This window comes from Adelges cooleyi, unplaced genomic scaffold (assembly GCF_023614345.1).
Source record: "Adelges cooleyi isolate 19-005CV unplaced genomic scaffold, UGA_ACOO_1.1 ACOO_flye_CR_arks_rails_tigmint_CR_PRNA_376, whole genome shotgun sequence".
Classification (NCBI taxonomy): domain Eukaryota; kingdom Metazoa; phylum Arthropoda; class Insecta; order Hemiptera; family Adelgidae; genus Adelges; species Adelges cooleyi.
The window spans coordinates 994,503-1,015,751 of record NW_026096053.1 but is presented as its reverse complement, the minus strand read 5'-3'; the positions used below and the strand labels follow the sequence as shown (position 1 = coordinate 1,015,751).

Here is a 21,249-nt window from a genome sequence, read left to right as displayed (position 1 = left end):
AAGACGTCTATGACATTAACGTGCAAGAGGTTCAGTTAGGAAGTTTGGATATGGAAATTGGAATACCAAGCTGCTTGCGCAATAGCACCACAACAAATAGATAATAATAATTTTAGGATAAACATAATTTTAGTTTAGACCTGAGAGTACTTTAACGGATCGGCGGACGATGAAGACTGATAAATACAATAATAAGAGCAATGATCAATCTCAGTGGCTGTAACAATAATTAGGTACTATAATAACCAGAAGGTTGGAACTTGGAAAGGAAGCGAAGGGGAGGTATGGGAATCATCAAATGACAAATTGACAAGCCACAGTCTTCAGTAGAATCAAGATGTAAAGGTAGCTTATAAATATTATTATAATTTAGTAAAGGGACTCGAATTACACCAGTCCAAATTTTAATTTTACTATATATTTATTTATATAAGTTGTCCTGTATATATTATAGTATACTTATTGTGTTTTAACTTTTGTGTAAAAATATTAATTGCTTATTTATATGTACAATAAAATGTTTACTAGATGATTGACTTTTTTCACTTAAGTGCTTGACTCGGAAAATTCATAAAAATTTAGTCGTCTTAATGAACATTTATTTTTCATAATGTTATTAACTGTCCATAATAATTCGTGTATTTATATTGTTTAAAAGAAATCTAAAAATTAGGTTTGGGTACCTTCTCATATGTCTTTTTGTTGCGCATTATGCCTCCAAGTCAAGTACTCGTGGATTAGGTCTGTGTATGATGATGTAGTTAGGTCCTGCAATTTGAAATGAACATTTTTGTTTACTAGGTACTTATCCTCCATTGAAGTAATCACAAAACTAACCATTTATTTAATATTATTACTATGTATTCACACTACTCGTTTATTTACAATATTTTTCCCCCGTTAACAATCAGTTGCGCATTAAACGTTTAAACATATCCTTGTAAAATTTACAAATATTTCATTATTTTGAAAAGACAAGCTTTTCTATACAAATATATTTTATGCCAGTATATAAGGGTATAACTCGTTGAGGTCCCGGCTTGAGATTGTCGACAGTTCGTAGAGGACCGTGTGATGAACGTGCGAGGTGTTATGTGAAGTAAGACTTTATGACCGAAAAATTTTGTGTCGCGCGGAAGCGGGTAACCGCTTGTGGAACGCGATATCGGAAAAGAGTAGTAGGAATTATTGTCTGAAAAGCTGACTCTTGCACAGAATCCGGATATCTCGAACGACTGACGCTTAAGTCCGGCTGGCTTTCGACGTTATAGACCGGACTATGGTGGAATCAAATATAATTCGCACATTAGTTCACGTATAATTTTACTTTTTCACTAATTCTGTCACATAAACTACTTCCATATATTTGTTATGGGTAGTAGTGGACTTAGGTACTTATGTCTCGACTGTTCATAGAAGCGCATATGATGAATGTGCGAGATGTGCTATATAAGACCAGCGAGTACATATGGTACATATGCGGTCTGAATAGCTTACCCCACAGACATCGTATGCCCGTTGTATGAACGTCTGATGATATTATACCTAAGTTAATTTATCTACTAAAGACACCTCCACTATACATACCATTGAGTTTTCTCTACCACAATAATTAGAAACATCATCATACATGGAGATACCACGTTAAAAAAAACGAGCCAAATACTCTACCTCATGGGTGGTTTGGAAATGAGTATGTATAAATAAAAAATTATGTTATTCTAACGTCAAATAATAGATATCTATATATACCTACTCATTGACATTTTTTTTTATATTAACTTGATAATTAATATAATATCATAGATCTTAATTCAAGAAATTCTACCCAAAAATATTTTTACAAAATAAATTATTTTATAATTTTAATGACAGTAGTTAATGATTTACAATACAAATTTAAGCAATTAAAAACATTTCAATTTTTTCAAATCGTTTTAGTACATATTTTATACTTTAAAAATATATTATAAGACTTTAAAAAAACATAATTATAATAATTGATTTAACATTATTATAATATAAAACTGAATTAAATATTTAATTTTAATTTCGGCTTTCGCTATAAACAAAAACCGCAGGATAATAAACAGCTGTTTCATGTTACGGTGATGTTAGTAAAATTACAGAATAGATTAGAATAGAATTTAGATTTAATAAAACCTATAAGTTTTAACTAGATTTATTCGATAAATTAAAAAGGTAAAAATTATAGATTACACGTTTTACAACCAACCGTAATTTATGGTCTAAATATAATATACCCATTCCGTTTTAAATGACCAAGAGGCCGGTGGTGTTATGTTTTAACAGACACTCTTTGGAATCATTATTTAATAAACGCATACTCTTTGGTCAGAACAATTAGTTAATACATTCTTATCTATATTTTGTACTATATAAGAAATAATCAAGAATTTGTTTGAATTTTGTATTCTGATTTCTGCAGAATCATTTAGACTTCAGTAGTTACTACTTTTCAATACTAATAATATTATACTATAATTATTTTCATCTTTCGTACTTACCATTTTCCGTGTTATAATACCAAAATTACGGACCTGTTTTGGGCGCAACTTAATTCCGTTCAAAATGAGTGCTGAATTGGGAACAGAAGCTTTTCCAGTTTCGGCTTTGGTGCCTAAAAAGGAAACTGGAGTGACCAACTTCCTAACAAAATATCCAACTTATGACGGTCGTGATGTTACAATAGCCGTATTTGACTCTGGCGTTGATCCTGGAGCCCCAGGTCTTAGGGTAAGATTTTTTCATTTTAAGGAACTAATTTAAAATATATAATATGATTTACATAAATTATGTTTAAATAGGTAACAAGTGAGGGAAAACCAAAAGTTATTGCCAGATACGATTGCAGTGGTGCTGGTGACGTCGATACATCGACTGTTGTTAAACCCGAGGGCAAAGAAATAAAAGGGCTCAGTGGACGAACCCTTGTTGTAAATTAACAAATCAATACTTGTACTTTTAATAAACAATTTTTTTTTAAAGCGAAACTACTTTTATAGATTCCGAGCGATTGGAAAAATCCTAGTGGAGAATATCATATTGGTATCAAAAATGCCTATGAGCTGTATACAAAAGGCGTGCAAAAACGGATCGAGGAAGAAAAAAAGGAAAAAGATTGGGATCCGACTCACAAGCCGCTTGTATCAAAATCAATACTTGAACAAACTAAATTTAACAACGTAAGGAACATTCTACTTAATATGTTAAGTGTCATATATTATTATTTGCTATATTGTTTTCTCTCATTTGTTATAAAAACAATAAATACTAACTAATAATAATAATATAATATTAATAATAATTACTATATTATATACTCTTTCTTTTATGTTATCTGTATTTAAGGAAAATGATGGTTCTAAAGTTCCATTATCGAGAAGCCAAAAACTAACCAAAGATGATTTGGATAATACCGTAGAAGCTTTGCAAAATTTAGAGAAGAAATATAAATCTATTACCCCGGTTTACGATTGTGTTGTTTTTTATAATGGAAAGCAATGGGTGTAAGTTTTTGTATTTATTTATGTATCGACGTCAGTTATAAAATATTAAAGTTTTTCCCAAAAAGTATGTTGATCTTAGAAAAGTCTTAGAAAGGATCTTAGGAACCACAAACAATTTGGCCCAATATAATGTATAAAGTATTACATTTCACGGGAAAGAATGAAACTTACTACTTCTTGTAACGGGTCAATTGATCCTAAAATTTAAATATTATACACTATTGAATATCACCTGTATTATCATGCATTGTAAATATAATCAAGTACATAACTTTAAAATACATATTTTCTTTAGTGCTTGTTTAGATACATCAGAAAAAGGTGATTTAGCTCAATGTAAACTCATGGGAGAATTTAGTGAAGACCCTTTGAATAATTACGATTACATTACTGAGTCTGACTGTATGAGTTATTCGTTCAATATATATAATGATGGAAATTTACTTGAAATTGTATCTCTTGGTTGTAAGTACTAGTTGTATTCTATAAATTATCATACAAATTATAATTAGCTTAAATGTATGGGTTAAGATATAAAATGATGTGATATAAACTCTTTTAGCGTCTCATGGGACCCATGTTTCTGCAATTGCGGCTGGATGTTATCCCGATGAGCCAGAAAAGAATGGAATAGCGCCTGGAGCTCAAATTGTCTCGCTGACAATAGGCGATAGTCGTCTAGAAACTATGGAAACTGGTACGGCGATAGTTAGAGCTATGATTAAAGTAATGGAACTGCGGAAGAAATTCAACATTGAAGTGATTAATATGAGCTATGGAGAACATTCAAATTGGTCTAATGCAGGGTAAGCTGGCCTCAATTTTGTTTAATTTTAAATTGTTAATCTGCGAAAAAAGGGGTGGCAATTTTTTAGTACAACAATTACATATTTTAAATAAATTTGTAAGCTTTATAGGATTGTTTATTTTAAGTAAGTCACTCCCAACTCTTGGTTCTTTCATACACCTCTTATGAATTTGAAACTAGCTAGCTGCAAGTTTCAATCCGTATCCTTCTCCTAGATGTAAAATGTTATATTATTACATTCTATTACACCAAATTGAAAAACGGGTGTAATAATGTGCAAATGTAAAATGGGACTAAAATATTGATTTTCACGCACGTCCATAAAAAAAATTTTGTTTTGAATTTTTTAGGAGAATTGGTGACTTGATGAATGAGGTTGTTGATAAGCACGGTGTTACATGGGTCGCATCGGCTGGAAATCATGGTCCAGCGTTGTGCACTATCGGAGCTCCGCCAGACATTTCCAAAACAACAATTATAGGTATAAAATATTTCCCCCGATGAATGATTATTTGATTTTTTGATATACGATTATTTGTTTAAGGTGTTGGAGCTTATGTATCACCAGAAATGATGGCTGCAGATTATTCGCTGTTGAATAAACTACCTGGGTCTACCTATACGTGGTCGTCCAGGGGTCCCACTATCGATGGTGGCCGAGGTGTGAGCGTTTGTGCACCTGGAGGCGCAATTGCTTCTGTTCCAGGTTATTTGTTAAGAGGTACTCAACTAATGAGTGGAACTAGTATGGCTTGTCCTCATGTAACTGGCTCAGTGGGTAAGTGATGATCTTTTTTTTTAGTTTTGACAATGTGTCATTTATAATCAACTATTTTCAGCTCTTCTAATTTCTGGACTTAAGAGTAAAGAAATCGAAACATGTCCGTATTTTATAAAAAGAGCATTAGAAAATACTGCACAATATCAAGACAAAGTAGATTATTTCTCTCAAGGGCATGGACTATTAAAAGTAAATAAAATTCTGTATTCACATCCATAACATCTTTATTATTACAAGTATAATACACCGTTATGTAAACAAAAAAATAAATATATACACTTTAATTATCATTAAATAAATGGGTTTTTATGGAATCTTAAATATATTATTAGGTGATAACAATAACTTTTATATATTAATGATCATGTTACACTACATCTTACAAATATAATAAAATATTTTGATAATAATTACAAGTAGTTTACTATTTCTAATTTTGTAGTTGAAAAAAAATTGTTTTATATAATACTATATGCGGTATTCAATTTTAGGTTGAAAAGTCGTTCGAGTATTTATGTGGAAATTATGAAGAACAAGAATCATATGTTAAATTTATAGTATCTTGCGGAGCCGAGGGCAAAAAAGGAATTCACATGAGGAACGCAATAGAAAACATAACAACCGAGCATTCTGTAAATGTGGAACCCATATTTTTAAATGAAACCGAAGTTGGTAAGTAATATTTTAGATGTGATGCACATTAATTTAATATTGTTAACATAGATTTCATAATAATATTAAAAATAATGAACAAATATAGTTTTAACTATTAACTATAAAGTATAAAGAAAAGGTGGAGTCAATTTTATCGAGCCTAATATTTATAAATATAATTATTTACAAGTTTGATTCAAATTATCTCAGGTCCATTGATATCCTTTTGATGTATTTTTTTCATATTTGGCTCCTTCGAGTTTGTCCCACATGACAACGAGTTTGACTCCATGAATTTTTTCACCTAAATGAGTAAACAATTATATTAAATAATAGGAAAATTGCATAAAATAAAATATATATATTTTTATCCATGTTGAGTTTTAGGCAAATTTTGCACAACCATGTTACAAATAAATTATTTTTGGTCGAAATCCTAATTTTGAAAGGTTACGTTTGTTAGATGTTATAACTTTTTATTTTCATGTAAGAAAAAAGGCTTCCTTTTTTGTTTTATGATAAATGGTTTATCTTATCTAGTCATATTACATGTGCATAATTTTTAAAAAAAAATGTTACATTATTTTCTCTATCCAATGAAAAACTTATTAAACAAAAAAGTATAATGTAACTATGTGCTTACCGTCAAGGCTTTTCCGTACGAGATCAGCATACTCGTGTCTAGTGAACTCTATTCGAGCACAAGTGTTTTTTTTCCTGATAAATGATATATTTTCTCTGTCAACATATTTAACTAGATAATTAATTAAATCTGCTTCCGTCGTTCGAGCGTTCATGTTTTTAACATGTAATTTTTTCATCTGAAAAAATAATGTTTATTTTCATTTAAGTGCATTTGAATTTAATTTTTTTTTTTTTACTAATAAGAATAACTTACTCGTGATAAGACTGAATGACTAAATACCGGTTCACTGGACGCCCACTGAATTGTAATTGATGCTCCATCTAGAAATAGTGGATTTTCTGCCATCGATCGTCGAGCCAATGCAGCACTTCGATGGTCCTTAAATATAACAAAACAGAATTCCCTATTTTGGGTGGGGTCATGTTCATCATTAAACACTCGAACTTTCTTTACACCTTCAACTCTGTTTTCAAATTCCATTTGTAACTGTTCCTCTGTCAAGTCCTTTGGTATAGACCGAGCAAATAGCGTTCTGTTATCGGTAGACATGTTGACCGATAACTGACTTTTTATACCGGGCAAACGAAATTCGTTTAGCTTTACAAGAGCTTCCTCCGCTTGAACAGGATTGTTCATCATAACATATCCATAGCCACGATTAGAACCCGTAAAATGCATCATTAGGCGAATCTGGTGAATCTCTCCAAACTAAAATAATATAAAACATGTATTTTTTATTAGTAAACATCATAACGAAAAATTTGCTAATAAAATATACTTGAGAGAATATCGCATATAAAAATCCTTCCAAACAGGATTTTGGCAAAGCCACGTATAATTCACTACCCCGTTTTGGTTCTTCTTTCACAGTTGGCAATAATGTTTTTTGACCGTTGTTTTGGAACACATGCCTATTGTCCGAAGAAATCAAATATTGACCGAACTCTTCTATTTCAGCAATACTTTTAGCATTCGCAATTGTTAGTCTGATAATATCCTTGCGAGTTGGCTGAAATTATTATACAAAATAAGTTGCATAACAATTATATTTGTAATTATTTAAAAAATACTTTAAATTGAAATAAACACTACTAACAATATAAGATTCTCGTGGATCTGGAAATTTGAAAACATTGTTGTTGAGTGTCATGTCCTGAGATTGAGATATAATTGAGGTTGTGTACGGTGAAGAAAGTGATGAATAAGGTGACAGTGTACTTGACATGTACGATGATTGAGTATAAGGTGACAGCGGATATGGAGAATCTGGCAGCTATATACACATGATAATACAATTATTTATCACATCAATAAATAATAAATTGTTATATTAGAACAGAAATATTAATTAATTCCTATATTACACATTAGGTGAACAGACAGAAAAAACCTCTTTCCAATCACCCTTAAATTATTTTTAATGAACCACCTTTTTCCTGATAGTTTTTTTAAAAAAATGTTTAGCAAATCGTTTTTTTTTAGTTAAATCACTAATAAAATGATATTAAATAAACAAGTATTTAAAATTGTTAATGATGATTATTTAAAGAATACAAACCATGTAATAATCATTGTATGCACAATCTTGTTGAGTCATGTATCTTAAATCCATGTTTCTAATCTGTACTTAATTCGTAGACAGATGTGTTTATTATTTGTCTTACCCTCCTACTGAAAAAATACAAAATAGTTATTAGTAAATTTATTGATTTAAAATACTTGAATAAAAAGTAATAGTTTCTTTTAAAAGACCAAATGCAGCCCTTAATTATATTCGAGAAACCCAAGTGTATTGAAATACCTTGCAAAATATTTAAGCATTTGAATTCATAGCGCTTTTAAATACTTTAATTTGTTTTTCTTGTTTCATTAATTTTTGTTCGAAATAATAATAATAAATTTGCACTATTAAACAATTTTGAGTTCAAATAATTTAATAAATAATTTTCATTAATTTGTTTACAAATTTATTATACATAGAAGTGTGTAAAAACTTTTTATAATAAAAAAAAAACTAATTTTGTTAGTGAAAATTATTCAAAAATTATCAGACATAATCAACTTCTGAAATTTTACTTATATCAACAACATAAACTGGTTGTTTATTATTAGTTTTTTTTTGGAATAATAACAGATAACAATACATATCAGGAAATCATAAATAAGGTGAAGGAACCAATTAATATATCTGAAGATAATTTAATAAATCTGTTGAAATACAAAAGTAGGTACTACCTATTATCTAACAATAATTGAATAATCGGAAATTAACACTACCTAAATATAAACCTTCTCATCAACAAAATTATTTTATGATAAATATTTATATTCTATAATGTGTATACATTCCATCATATATTATGATAGGCCGTAAGAAAATAATAGCAACACAAGATAAGTCAAATGAGGTTTTTCAGTTAAAAAAAAAATCTTCCGAATTACCGAGGTTTAAAGTTCAAACTAGGTATCTTTTTTAATAACATTACGCATAAATAAAATTATTAGATAAAATCAAAATTGTGTATTTTTTTAAAACCCAACCAAAAATGAAAACTGGTGTTGTGCAAGGCAACCCTTTCGTTTAAATTAAAAAAAAAATTATACCTAAATCGTATCAAATTTTGTTGAAAATAAAAATAAATGATATCTAGAAAAATAAATTCGCACGAAATTACTCATAAATAATAAAAGTAGGATTAAAATTATTATTATTCATTAATGGACTTAAAAGCAGGTTTTGTTAAAAACTATATAAACGTCTTGATCTTTCGCATTATAAGACAGGATAGACTAGTTAGGGGTATTATAATTAAAATTAGATCTATCTTGTAAGAGAAATAGTTATACAAAAAATAAGTTATTAAGACGACCCGGATTAAATTTTACAATCGTATATAACTTTATAACGCTCACGATGTCTATATGCACATGTACATGTGTATAATATATATTGTTAAATAATAAAGTAAAAAATGATCATGTTAAATATGCAATCAGAAGAGAATACAACGAGGAATGACGTATTTAAAACGATAATAAATATCTTAAAAGGGACCGTGAACGCGCATTTTTTGATTTCAAGTGCGCGCACAATGTTTCCTAGTGTGGACCCGGCTTAAAGTAACAAAAATACTGTACCGATTTAATTGTGATATACTATGCAGAGAATCCGAAAAAAAAATGTTATAAAAAAAGTATGTTTAAAAAATCATTGTGGGTTTCATTGTAGTAAACGGACGAACACTTGTGACTTTTTATTATAATAATTAATCAACGGCGCTAAGAAAAAACAAATTTTTAACACATTATTGGTATTAATATATAGCTTTTAATATTTACAATATTAAAATGTATACAGTTGGCTATTATGAAAAAAAAAAAAAGAATAAATAATTATTATTATCTTCTTTATTACATTTTTACAAAATTTAATTTATTTTTTAAAGGGAAAAATTTGATTCGTAAAGTTATGTTGAATAACGATATTCAAAATTAAATCGGATAGTGAAGAAACAAAAACACAAATAATGCAATAACTTACTTATAATGAAATTATTAATGTCTACTGGTGGTGGAGGAGATTCGGCTATAGTGTTTTCGCGTTAATTCGATACAACGATCTTCTGCGACCAGCGTCGACTAAAGCCAAAACATTAATAACGTCTACCGAGTGCAGCTACACACAATATGACATAGGTCACACTTCTCAGACCACGGCGACAAGACGTATCATGTACCTCGACCCGACGGCCGGCGTGGCTCGTGCACGGCCGATAACATTTTTCTAGGAATATCACATTTTGATCAGGGGGGGTGAAGCGTCGCAGGGGCCAATAATTGTTTTATTTATTTCCAGTTTGGCAGTTTATACAGATTACAGACACCACAAAAGCCGCAGGTGCGTGAATCGCGCGCGGACCACCCTAACCCGTCCCGTCATGTCGTTTATTTTTAAAAAAATATTTAATATCGAATCTGTTACAGACATAAATCATAATATTGAATAATATTATATAATTTGTTACCACGGGGATCTGTCTAAGGACTAGAGTAATCGTGTAGTCCGAATACATACTTTCAATGCACGATTAAAATCGTCAAATTAATTTTAATTAGCTTTCAACTTGATTAACGATTAAAATTAAACAACTGAATAGCAACAGCATATGTATATTCGACAAATTTAAATTTAAGATTTGAATTTTTGTGCACTTAACAAAAAAAAAACACGATATCTACCCAATTGATTTTTTGTTTTTGTTTATCCCAGTTAACGTTTGATGTTCATTCGAAAATAGTGTTTTATTGTGTTTAAGTGTACTTCCGATATGGATAGGCGGAAAAAAAGCCCCTGGTTATACCTAGTCTAATTTATTATCATTACATGTATTTATTCACCGAAAATGAACGATTATGCATGAAAAATAGTGATTATATATTATGCGATTTTAACTAAAAATAAGTGAATCATTTTTTTTTAAACGATATAAAGATAAAACTTCTGTTTTCTGAATTTTTACGAAAAATGTATACTATGATAAGTAGGAACGAGACCATATAAATTCAAATTTTCACAAAAACCGTTATATCCAGACATGTTAAATTCTTACTAATTTTGATTTTAGATACAATTTAATTTATTATTTATTAATCTTGATTTTAGATCAAATTTACGAATATGTATACAAAATTAAAACATTTGCTTTAAATTTAAAAATAAATCAAAACCAAGTATTTAGATTTTTATATTTTACTAATAAATTTAAAAAACTTGAAAAGATATTAAGAAACAACAATATGAGAATATACATAATATATTTGTACTTAAATCTGTTGGTCCTCACAATAATTCAAAATAATCAAATTCAAATTATTTTATTAATAAAACAAAGGGAAAAAGTTAAGTAAAATAAACGCTAATATAATAATTTCCCTAATTAAGTTTATGATTCCACGCATTATTTAAATAAGAATTGCTTTTATTAGTTGATGCACATAAGTATATTTTTTTTATTCTGATTAGCAATTCATTTATTTTTGGACGTGCTTTGGTTATTACTTATTGAAAATATCATAATTTATGGAATGGTCAATTGTCGTTATTATTTATGTGTCCAAATTTTATAGTTCGTCGAACTAAGTTCGACATAGGGGTTTCCAGGACTTTGGCGAAACAACAAGTAGTGTTATTGAATAGTGGTTAGAAAAAATTACTAGTTCAGACGAATTTCCTAGAATTTCTTTTGGGGCACGATTGACCTTTGGACCATAAAAGTTATAATTAAATAAGTACCGCTGATTCTATTGGCGAAAACGTCCATAGACAAACGTAATAATGATTTTTGGATTTTCTATATTATTTATTTTTGTACAACTGATGTTGCACTTTGGTTTTTTAGCCTTAATCTCGTTAGATATGAATAGGCAGGCCGCGAGGCAGGTAGAAAACCCATCACGTACTAGAAATTTAATATTGCTCAATATTGAGTTAATAGTTCATATTCTACCGTAGCGTGACAAATTTTATTTAACGCGCAAAATATATTATGGCAATTATTACTTGTTGACTTTGTGATGTTATTAAATATTGTTTTAATATCTTATTGAGATGAAAGATACCAAATTAATAGTTACTCGTGTAAACATAAAAAAATACTATTGATTAAAAAAAAATATATTAAATAAAATAATATATAAATTGTATAGTATATAATTAGTAATATATATTTTTCCCCTTTTATTAATGCATCATGTCAAATAAGATTTGTTCATTTTGTAGAAAAAAATTACTGGAATGGTACTAAAACGAATTTATTCTCTAATTTTATATTTGGAATTATTAAAAAATCGTATTATTAATACTTAATTGGACATGGTTTTTAGACGCTCAGAAAAAAATCAACTTCCAAATAAGTTTATGTTTGGTGTGCGACGCTCCTTGGGTACAAGTCCCCACGCACTTGGAACTAATGTACATGTCACGAAACTTCAGCGTTAAAGTCACTCCCAGCGGATTGCCCGACGGAGTTCACACATCCACGTGAGACCAATAACATAAATAAATTACAAAAAAAAGCACAATATATTCAGTAGGCAAAAATAACTCAGTTACATAATCCAATAAAACAAACCCCTAAGGGTTTTTTTTATGTCAACAGAATATTGACACGATGTAACTTTGTGAGCTGGCTTGACTCTAATGTATTGTGGTTATTTTCAGAGTAAGGGCTTACGACACTAATAATACACGTAAAGGTCCGGTGTTTACTTTTGAAGTGACCGTGGTTCGTCCCACAGTGCCAGATCGTTCAGGAGAAATGCTTTTTGAAAATGTTCCATTCGAAGTGGGCACCATAAAGAGGCATTTTATCTTAGTGCCCAGAGACGTCACTTGGGCCTGTAAGTGTTCGGTTATATTCCAAAAGAAACACAATCGATCCGCTTACTATTTTTTTTTGTTTTATTCTAAGCTGTGCACGTGAAAAACTCAAATGTCGACACCAGCGCCAATTTCTGGATGCATGCCGTTCAACTGTTGCCTCAAAAATCGTGCAAGGCAAGGGAGTGCTATAAAATGTTCAACATGAAATCCAACGACTTCCAGGCCCAATTTATCGTTGAGGTATGATTCGAACATTGCTATTAGAAAATAATATTATTGAAAAAAACTGAAATAACTTAGCATTTATCTCCAAAATGTATTTTTAAAGAGTAACGAATAGCAACTAGAACAATATTAATAGAATAACTTTTATGAATTGTTGAAACAAAAACAATATTTGGTCGAACATTTTCTTCAAACAAATAAATAAGATAATTCGAAAATAAAATGTATTTGGATAATTCAAATATACACACATATTTTGTAGTGTTTGTTATGATAACAGTTACCTAATTTAAAACAGTGCAATTTAAAATTACAAACAACATTATTAGATTGAAATTTGTAATCGATAAATTAAAAATGTTTGAATGCCCATTTTTGTAGCTTTCTGTAATGATATTTTATAATTGAACTGAAGCAAACAAATCATTATTGTTAATATTAATATGGCGGAAGTCTAAACCGTTTAAAATCGATAATCACAGGACATTTTTTTTAAATTAGTGACTGAACACCACACTGGAAAACAAAACGACAAATCGTTCCTTTATTATTTCCCAACAAATATATATTTTTTAAAATTCCATTTAAATATGTTACATGGATAAGGAGGGCGCTTAAGATTTTAGCGAAATTGCTTTCTTGAACACTCGAAACGTATCGGAAGTAAAGATAATGCGTTTAAACTATTTGGAATATTTTTTATGTAGTGGAAAAATTTATTAACTGCATTTCCGTATAATTATCACTCCGTATCGATATGAGATTTTATGATATTGCGTTTCAATCGATTAATACGAACACATAATGCTACCTTTATTGTGTTCGTTATGGATAACGACATTTTATAATTTACGGGTCAATTCGTCGTCGCACAATAAGGTCCTTGATATCGTAAGAGTTATGATATTTCCACGTGATGGTAATATAATAAAAAAAAAAAAATAATAACAATACAACCATCATCGGTATACAAGCGAACGACCGGCAGAAAAAAAAAATTTAAAAATAGAAATATCTTTTTACTTTGTCCCTCACACACAATTTATTGAGACGACCACAAAACCGGATTCTATTTGTTTTTGTTATTCGAGTTCAGTTGGATGACAGGCCGGTAGGGTACAGAGTACAGTTTTTAAAATAAAAAACATAAGCACCCAATGGCCAACGTTATCGATGAAAACGACAACCGACAATTAGATTACAAAACTGAAAATATCTGCCCTTGAAAGTGTACACTGCAGATTTATGAAATATTGAATAAAAATATATCGTGGCAAAAATATAAACTCATAATAAATTAATATAGCATTACAATATTGTAACAGGAATAGCCAATAGGGTAAACCGAAAAGGCAAATGGTAATAAAATAATTAACGGTTTATAATTTTAATAGAATGCTTTTAACTATGAGAATTTTAAATGTACACAGAACATTGTAGGATTTCCTATACTAAAATAATTTAATTTACATTGTCACCATACTTTGCTTAATCCTAATTAAAATTTTAATTTATTTTTAGTTAATTAAAAATTATTAATTTAGCACAATTTATGGCATAAAAGTATAATAGACAACAGTGTAATACCGAGTTGCTAATTTCAAATGTATTTTGTTTTTTATGGTCGATCGTGGACGCTATTTGCGTTCGCTTTTTGTAGAAATTTCCCATCTAAGGAAACGTAATTAAGAAAAAACCTCCATCCATTCAAGGTGTTAAAGCTTATGATAAATTTTTGGTTTTTTTGGGAGGGGAAATTTCTGTTGTTTTTTACCCGAAAACTTGACGTTGGAGGCTTTGCCCCCTCCCCTAAACTTACATTGTGCAACCGAGCATCAAGAAATAACTATACATAGGTATCCTATTGGTTTAAATTTTTAATTTATAAACTTAGAACGTATATTAGATTAATTTATTATATAACCATGTCATTAATACCTACATACATATTCTGTCAAGACAATGAATATTGTATTTTTGTATCCCAAAAAATTAGTTAATAACCTATAATAAAGCTGTTAGCCTCCCCCCTCTTAAATAAGCTTATGCAGCTTAAGTCTAAATTCGATAAAATATTTGTTTTGATTTTTTCTATACATTTCTATACATTTTATACCTTTAGGAAGATATCGAATAAAATAATCTTATTTTTTCATTAAAAAAGAAATCTATGTAACAGGCATTTTTTGTTTTTTAGGAAGATGTTGTGCTGGAGTTTGTATTGGCAAAGTATTGGTCGAGTTCTTCAAATATGAATCTCACGTACAAATTGAATTTCCGAGGTGTTGTTCCTTTAGCCAGAAGTTTGACGTTGTACCACGGAATGGGACTTCAATCATTAATGTTGAGGCCAGGCTTAAGAAATGAAGAAATCCAACCGTCAATTTCATTGAAACACCTCTCTACTGTTCTTAAGTAAACAAATTTGTCTATTATATATCATGTAAATTATTCAATAGTTTTTTTCCAATAGAAAAATTAAAGATTTTCTTTTTAGTTAAACTGTTGTTCTGAATGAAAATTTATAGGAATTGGTTGTAATAATGAGTTATTTTAATAAATTGTAATTTAGTAATAAATTTAACTAATGTGAGCTCGTTTTAAACATTTTCTAGGCCGACCGAGGGAAAAATAACCGTTCTGTCTTTACGTGATATCATTCCACCTCAAAGACCAATCTATCAGCTGAATTTGTCTTATACATTCTCATTGATAAAAGCTACTGACGTTTATGTGACCTGTGGATTGTTCGGTGATCTCTTGTACGAATGCGAGTACGAATCTCAATTATGGATGATTTTCGATGCTAACAAACAGTATATCACTTCTGGTGATGCCTATTCTAGTCGAGTAAGTCACTTGAAAGTTTCTTTTTAATAGATCATGCCATAGGCGAATAGGCCTACCGGAATACTGGCAAAATTCTCGTAGCCCATTTCTCATAAGCCTTTTTTGGTATGCTTTTTTATATTTATTTATAATACTGTATAGTATTACACTGTTCGCTACTCAACACATGCAAAAAATATATGCAATGACCCAATCAATTGTAACACCTATCAATAAAAACTAATTTATATATTTCTCTTTAGTCGAAAGAGAAAAGAATAACTAAATATAACAATATATAGAATGTATATTTATAGGTTTGTAAAATACAGGATTTACACTTTTTATATTTATTTTAATATTTATTACATTTTACATTTTCAAGGTTAAAAAAAATCAAATTTTAATAAAAATTAAAAATAATGTTTTTAATGTGTATGTTATAAATAATATAAAGGAATACATTTTGTATAATGTATAAAAGAAGAAGGTGTGCAGAGCTGAGTCCCTAATTTTATATTTTCCCAATAACAAAAATTTTGCCTCTGGGTCATGAAGTAGTTTTCCTCAATAATCCTTAAGTAATATGATTTTGTAAATTTCTAGCATGTGTATAAACTAGATAAAGGAGAATATAACATAAAAATGCATGTACGACATGAACGTAAAGAACTTTTGGATAAAATTTCCGAGCTACAAATCCTATTAGTACAAAAACTGCAGAATTCGTTAACATTAGATGTATACAGTAATCATTATCAAGCATCTATTTTTGGGAAGAAGTGCTCAACATTTGTGATGACTCCCAGTAATGATTTGGTACCGCTGTACTTTGGATGTATTCCCAACGAAAAGTATGGTGGCCGAATAGTATTTATCATTTTACTTTCAGAACTTTATCATAAATGTTTTATAATTTCAGATTAGTTTCATTAAAGTTGACTGCCGGACAATGTCTAAATGGTAATATTGTTTTCGTCAAAGATGAAAATGGAAAAAAAGTAGTATGTATTCATAATATAATAAAAAATAATTATTCTGATAAAAAATATATATTTTACTTACTAAAATATATGGGATTTAAAGGATTACTATACTGTTAAATACGTAATTACGGATACGATAAAATCAAAACCGGGACCAAAACCAATCGATGAAAACAAGTCAAAATTAGAAGAGTTTAAAGAAGCCGTTTGTGATGTAAAAGCAAATTGGTTAACCAAATTCGGTATGTGTTATTTCTGTAGTTGGGCATTGTTTGAATATTATTTTTATCTAGATGAAGTGATGAAGTTTATTACGTGAACGCAGTATAAGTACTTAAAGTGATAAAGTAATAGATTATTATTTTTATTTTAAATTAATAATCTGAAATCATCCAAGATGGTTTTTTATGAATCTAATGAATAAACTACTTATATTTTATTCATTGTGATATGAATAATGTTATTCACAAATAAAATTATCTATTGTCTATCAATTTATTAAATATTTATTATCTAGTTCAAATTTTACTCAACTTTGGTTATTTATTACAAATAAATATATTTGTTTTTCATTAATAAGTATTCAAAATGTTAGATTTAAGAATTGAACTTTAACCATTATTAAATATTTTTTAATATATTTTTTTTGACAGAATATGGTCCTGAGTCAATTAGTTTATACGATAGTCTAGCTAAGAAATTTGGAGATAAAAACTCATCTGTACACACTTCGTGGATTCAATGTATCGAGCCCGATGACAAACGAAAGTTTCCGAACTGTTCTGCCAAAGATTTAGATTGTGATAAGTTAAACCTTATAGTCTCGGCAGCAGACCGGGTTTTATCCATTGTTAACCAGAACGAACTTCTGGCATACTATGGAATAAAATCTGACCAAAGAACTGAAGCCTTTAAATTTAAAACGTAAGAGAAAACATTTAAAGAAAGTTTTAAGCTACAAATATAAAAATATGTAATAATATTGTATAAATATACAATTTGTTAAATTCGTAAATTTCAGGGCCAATGATAAACTGAAAAACAATTTGGTCGAGGCGCTCTGTCGCAAAGGAACAGCACTATGTCAATTATATTATGCCGATAACAAGCAGTTGGTGGAAAGTAAACAAACGTTAGAAGATATCAGCTTAGAAGCCATTGACGACATTTGGCTTCAAGTCACTCGGTTCATTTCACCGGATTCCGATTTAAAGGTTTAAATTATTAAATATTTATGTTTTAATTGTGTTTACAATATTTTTGTGGTTTGTTTGTTGTAGAGTTTCAATTACTTTAATTTGTGGCACGGAGCTGTTTACAAACACTATGGGCGCGTTATGAAAATACTTTTGAAGATGTTGGACGATAAGAACATTAAAGAAATCGAACAGTGTTTGCTGTGGGCTGTAAAAGAGCAGTTTGGTGAAAATCGGTCTAAACACTTAGTCGATGCAATTTCAAGTGCTCTCATCGTGCATTACCCAAAAGCGTATCGTCCATTTTGACTCTAGCAAATTTTAACAATGGTTTAACTTGTTTTTTTTATTTTTGTAAGCCTCGACTTACTTATTATTATATTTCGTATTAATATGACTGTGTTAAAGAAAAAAAAACCACAATAATTGTAAAACATTTTTGTGTTATTAATATTTTTTTGGAATTATTCAATTTTTAAATACACATTTTTTCCCCCAATACTGCAGTTATTACTAACATTTTTAGTTTTATTATGTATATATTTATATTATTATATTTACATTATGGTTTATATAAATAATTTTGTCTACTATTAATGATATATCAATTATATAGTAATGATTTAATGGGTTTAAAAAACATTTTATATGTTACACAGTATTTATGGTGTAAAATATTTTAGGAATTCAATTGTCAAACCAAAAATAGGTTAAGTAGTAAAATTATAACAATAATGTAATTTATTAAACATTATTTTAAAAATATTATTTAGAGTAGTTAATACATTATACATGGTTATCTTTGTATTATTTTAAGTTACAAAAGACATTTTCGTCAGAATAATGTTTATTTACAATATGCTTATTTTTTTAGCTTCAGCGTGACTCTAAAAAAATGCTTATGATTTTACAATAGTTTTTAAAACTTTAAAGTGAAGGACATGATTCCTTTCTATAGATAACTTTGTCAACATGATAAAACTGGACTTGTCCACTTCTGCATTATTTTTTCCAGCAATTCATTTATACAACTGTCGTATTGATAATTTTTTTAAAACTTTAAATGTTGTTTTATAGCTGTTAATAATACAGTTATTATTGAATTCTTAGTGTTAGTTTCATTGTATTTAACAAAAAAAAAAAATTTAATATATTGGGGTGAGAGAATTTTGTTTTTCCAAATAAGCTACCTAATCATCTACTCCACATAAAAAACAAACTGTTAATATGCATTTCTGCAAGTATAATATTAAACAATAAACAGTTATAAACAGTTTTTTTTAGTATAAATAATAAAAAAAATAAAGCAGATTAATGTACAAATTTTATTGAATAACTTAAGTATTTTCAATTTAAAATCATTCATTTAATACAATTAGGCTGTAACTTTTTCTACTGTGTTAGCATACTGAAAATCGGAGCAATTTTCATACTCGCACATATCCAAAGCTACCTCGCAACTTTCTTTTACTACTACTTTTTGGTCGTCGAGGTATTTCTTTAATATTTCATAACAGTCGTCTGTGGCGATTGCGCCCAACGCTTCGGCACATTCATGTCTGACCATGTCATTTTGAGTTTCGTCCATAAGAGATTCTTTTAGATATGGTACACTGAGGGGTGACTGTAGTTGTCCCAAGACGAAGGCAATTTCGTGTTTGAATAGGGCACTGCCATAAGATAGCGCTGAAATAACACAAAAATGTCTGAAAATTTTTATCCATTTGTACAATAAGAGAAATGTTTACCTTTAGAAAGCACAGTTATGCTCTCGGGTGATGCAATATCTCTTAATGAAAACATTGCTCGATATCTATTAAAAAGGTTCTCGTTTTCATCATTCAGAATTTTTTCTAGTTCTTCTACACTTTTAACCTCCGAAGGCGGTGCTGGATCGACAGATCCATAGATATTTTCTACATTGGCTTTGTTTTTAGGTAACAATAGTCTTCCTAGGGCTAACTGACATGTTTCAGCGAGTTCTTGAACGGGATCATTCTTATATTCGTCAAGAATTGGAATGACATCAGGCTTGCCGATAGCTCCTAAAGCCTCAGCTAGACATTCAAAAGTAAAAACATTTATTTATTTTAATAGTTGCTTATTATAGAATTTACATTTATTGTGCAATGTAGTCAAATTTATATTTTTTATTTACGTCTAAAGATCATTCTCACCAGGTTTAAGACAATAGTAGAAAATAGTTCAAAATTGTAAATCAATAATTTTAGAAGCTGTCAATTTTATAAACATTAATTAATATGTAGAAAATGATCACTGTACAATTTTTGTTTTACATAAGAGTAAATTTTCATTTGACTAGTTTTTATAACACTATCAGATCATATTATACTTTTTTAGCAATTACAAGAAAAATAAGAGGATTTTTTGTAATCTTACGACTGATTTCCAACCATTAATATTGTTATTTGAAACTCAATATATATCATACATATAGTGTTACCCATTTACACCCTGTGCCATAACTGTAGATCGCCAGTTTTTAATTTCTATACCAATATTATTTAAATTTATTTATCAAATTAGTATATTATATTATATATACCTTTGGGCATAAATGGGTTGAATAAATGTGTATCACATGGGGTTTTACTGTTGTGTTTTAGCAAATTATATTGGACATAACTCGCATCCTAGTCGATTTAAAAATTACATTTTATTTATACTTATTATTTTATAGGACTGCTTTTGTACCAAATTAATCAATTAACAAATATAAGAACGGTTTTCTTGTACCTGCTTCATGTCGTACCATAGGTTCTTGTTTAACGTCTTTGAGCACTTCTATTAGATACGGAATAGCGTATTCGTCTCTCATCTGCCCCAAACAATAGGCCAGCTCATGTTTCAATAGACAAGACTTGTCTGTAAAACATTTAGCTATGTTGTCTATTGCCAGATCACCGCCTATATTTTTTAATGTAAAAAGTGCTCGAAAACGTTCTTTCATCGGCAACGCCGTGTCCGCCAACACTGTGCCGATTTGACAGATTGTTTCTTTTGAGGTAGCAGCCATCATAATATATTATGTTAAGCAAAAATCGACAAACCGTCAGACAACTAACTCACTAATAAGTAATAAATCAAAAATTGCATTAGCGTAATTGAATTTAAAAATAATAAATACATGTGTGTGTGCATGTATTTCTCTATCATCAATCGTGTTATCAGACACGTTGACGAGCCGTCAG

At 29.3% G+C, this 21,249-nt stretch overlaps 3 protein-coding genes across 3 annotated transcripts; 1 reads left to right on the top strand and 2 right to left on the bottom strand.

The window, feature by feature from the left end:
- The first annotated feature begins 2,413 nt into the window (after window positions 1–2,413).
- On the top strand, window positions 2,414–18,571 carry LOC126840450 (tripeptidyl-peptidase 2). Its single transcript, XM_050576197.1, has 21 exons — window positions 2,414–2,757; window positions 2,829–2,957; window positions 3,027–3,206; window positions 3,373–3,530; window positions 3,826–3,995; window positions 4,093–4,336; window positions 4,689–4,819; window positions 4,883–5,116; window positions 5,178–5,308; window positions 5,611–5,791; window positions 12,303–12,459; window positions 12,640–12,818; window positions 12,890–13,041; window positions 15,224–15,441; window positions 15,642–15,876; window positions 16,462–16,709; window positions 16,778–16,859; window positions 16,942–17,083; window positions 17,495–17,765; window positions 17,863–18,055; window positions 18,122–18,571. The coding sequence occupies exons 1-21, from the start codon at window positions 2,593–2,595 to the stop codon at window positions 18,344–18,346; spliced, it is 3,825 nt and encodes a 1,274-aa protein (XP_050432154.1). The 5' UTR covers window positions 2,414–2,592; the 3' UTR covers window positions 18,347–18,571.
- On the bottom strand, window positions 5,433–10,152 carry LOC126840451 (probable RNA-binding protein 46). The gene is made up of 7 exons (XM_050576198.1): window positions 9,961–10,152; window positions 7,978–8,090; window positions 7,516–7,692; window positions 7,198–7,428; window positions 6,672–7,127; window positions 6,417–6,594; window positions 5,433–6,077 (listed from the first exon to the last, which is right to left on the bottom strand). Exons 2-7 carry the CDS (start codon window positions 8,029–8,031, stop codon window positions 5,980–5,982), a joined length of 1,194 nt encoding a protein of 397 aa, XP_050432155.1. The 5' UTR covers window positions 8,032–8,090; window positions 9,961–10,152; the 3' UTR covers window positions 5,433–5,979.
- A 686-nt stretch (window positions 18,572–19,257) lies between the features above and the next one.
- LOC126840267 (deoxyhypusine hydroxylase) lies at window positions 19,258–21,215 on the bottom strand. Its single transcript, XM_050575897.1, has 3 exons — window positions 20,795–21,215; window positions 19,786–20,094; window positions 19,258–19,723 (listed from the first exon to the last, which is right to left on the bottom strand). Exons 1-3 carry the CDS (start codon window positions 21,075–21,077, stop codon window positions 19,413–19,415), a joined length of 903 nt encoding a protein of 300 aa, XP_050431854.1. The 5' UTR covers window positions 21,078–21,215; the 3' UTR covers window positions 19,258–19,412.
- Window positions 21,216–21,249: the final 34 nt, after the last annotated feature.

Excerpts from the sequence above, each read along its gene's own strand:
- LOC126840450 (XM_050576197.1), top strand. The coding sequence starts at position 2,593 with ATGAGTGCTGAATTGGGAACAGAAGCTTTTCCAGTTTCGGCTTTGGTG. Across the intron at positions 15,442-15,641 it reads CACCTCTCTACTGTTCTTAA|GCCGACCGAGGGAAAAATAA; the intron begins GTAAACAAATTT and ends AACATTTTCTAG. Across the intron at positions 17,084-17,494 it reads AAATTGGTTAACCAAATTCG|AATATGGTCCTGAGTCAATT; the intron begins GTATGTGTTATT and ends TTTTTTTGACAG.
- LOC126840451 (XM_050576198.1), bottom strand. The coding sequence starts at position 8,031 with ATGGATTTAAGATACATGACTCAACAAGATTGTGCATACAATGATTAT. Across the intron at positions 7,693-7,977 it reads CATACAATGATTATTACATG|CTGCCAGATTCTCCATATCC; the intron begins GTTTGTATTCTT and ends ATGTGTATATAG. Across the intron at positions 6,595-6,671 it reads GTCATTCAGTCTTATCACGA|ATGAAAAAATTACATGTTAA; the intron begins GTAAGTTATTCT and ends TTATTTTTTCAG.
- LOC126840267 (XM_050575897.1), bottom strand. The coding sequence starts at position 21,077 with ATGATGGCTGCTACCTCAAAAGAAACAATCTGTCAAATCGGCACAGTG. Across the intron at positions 20,095-20,794 it reads TATGGTACGACATGAAGCAG|CTGAGGCTTTAGGAGCTATC; the intron begins GTACAAGAAAAC and ends TTGAATGTCTAG. Across the intron at positions 19,724-19,785 it reads CATAACTGTGCTTTCTAAAG|CGCTATCTTATGGCAGTGCC; the intron begins GTAAACATTTCT and ends GTGTTATTTCAG.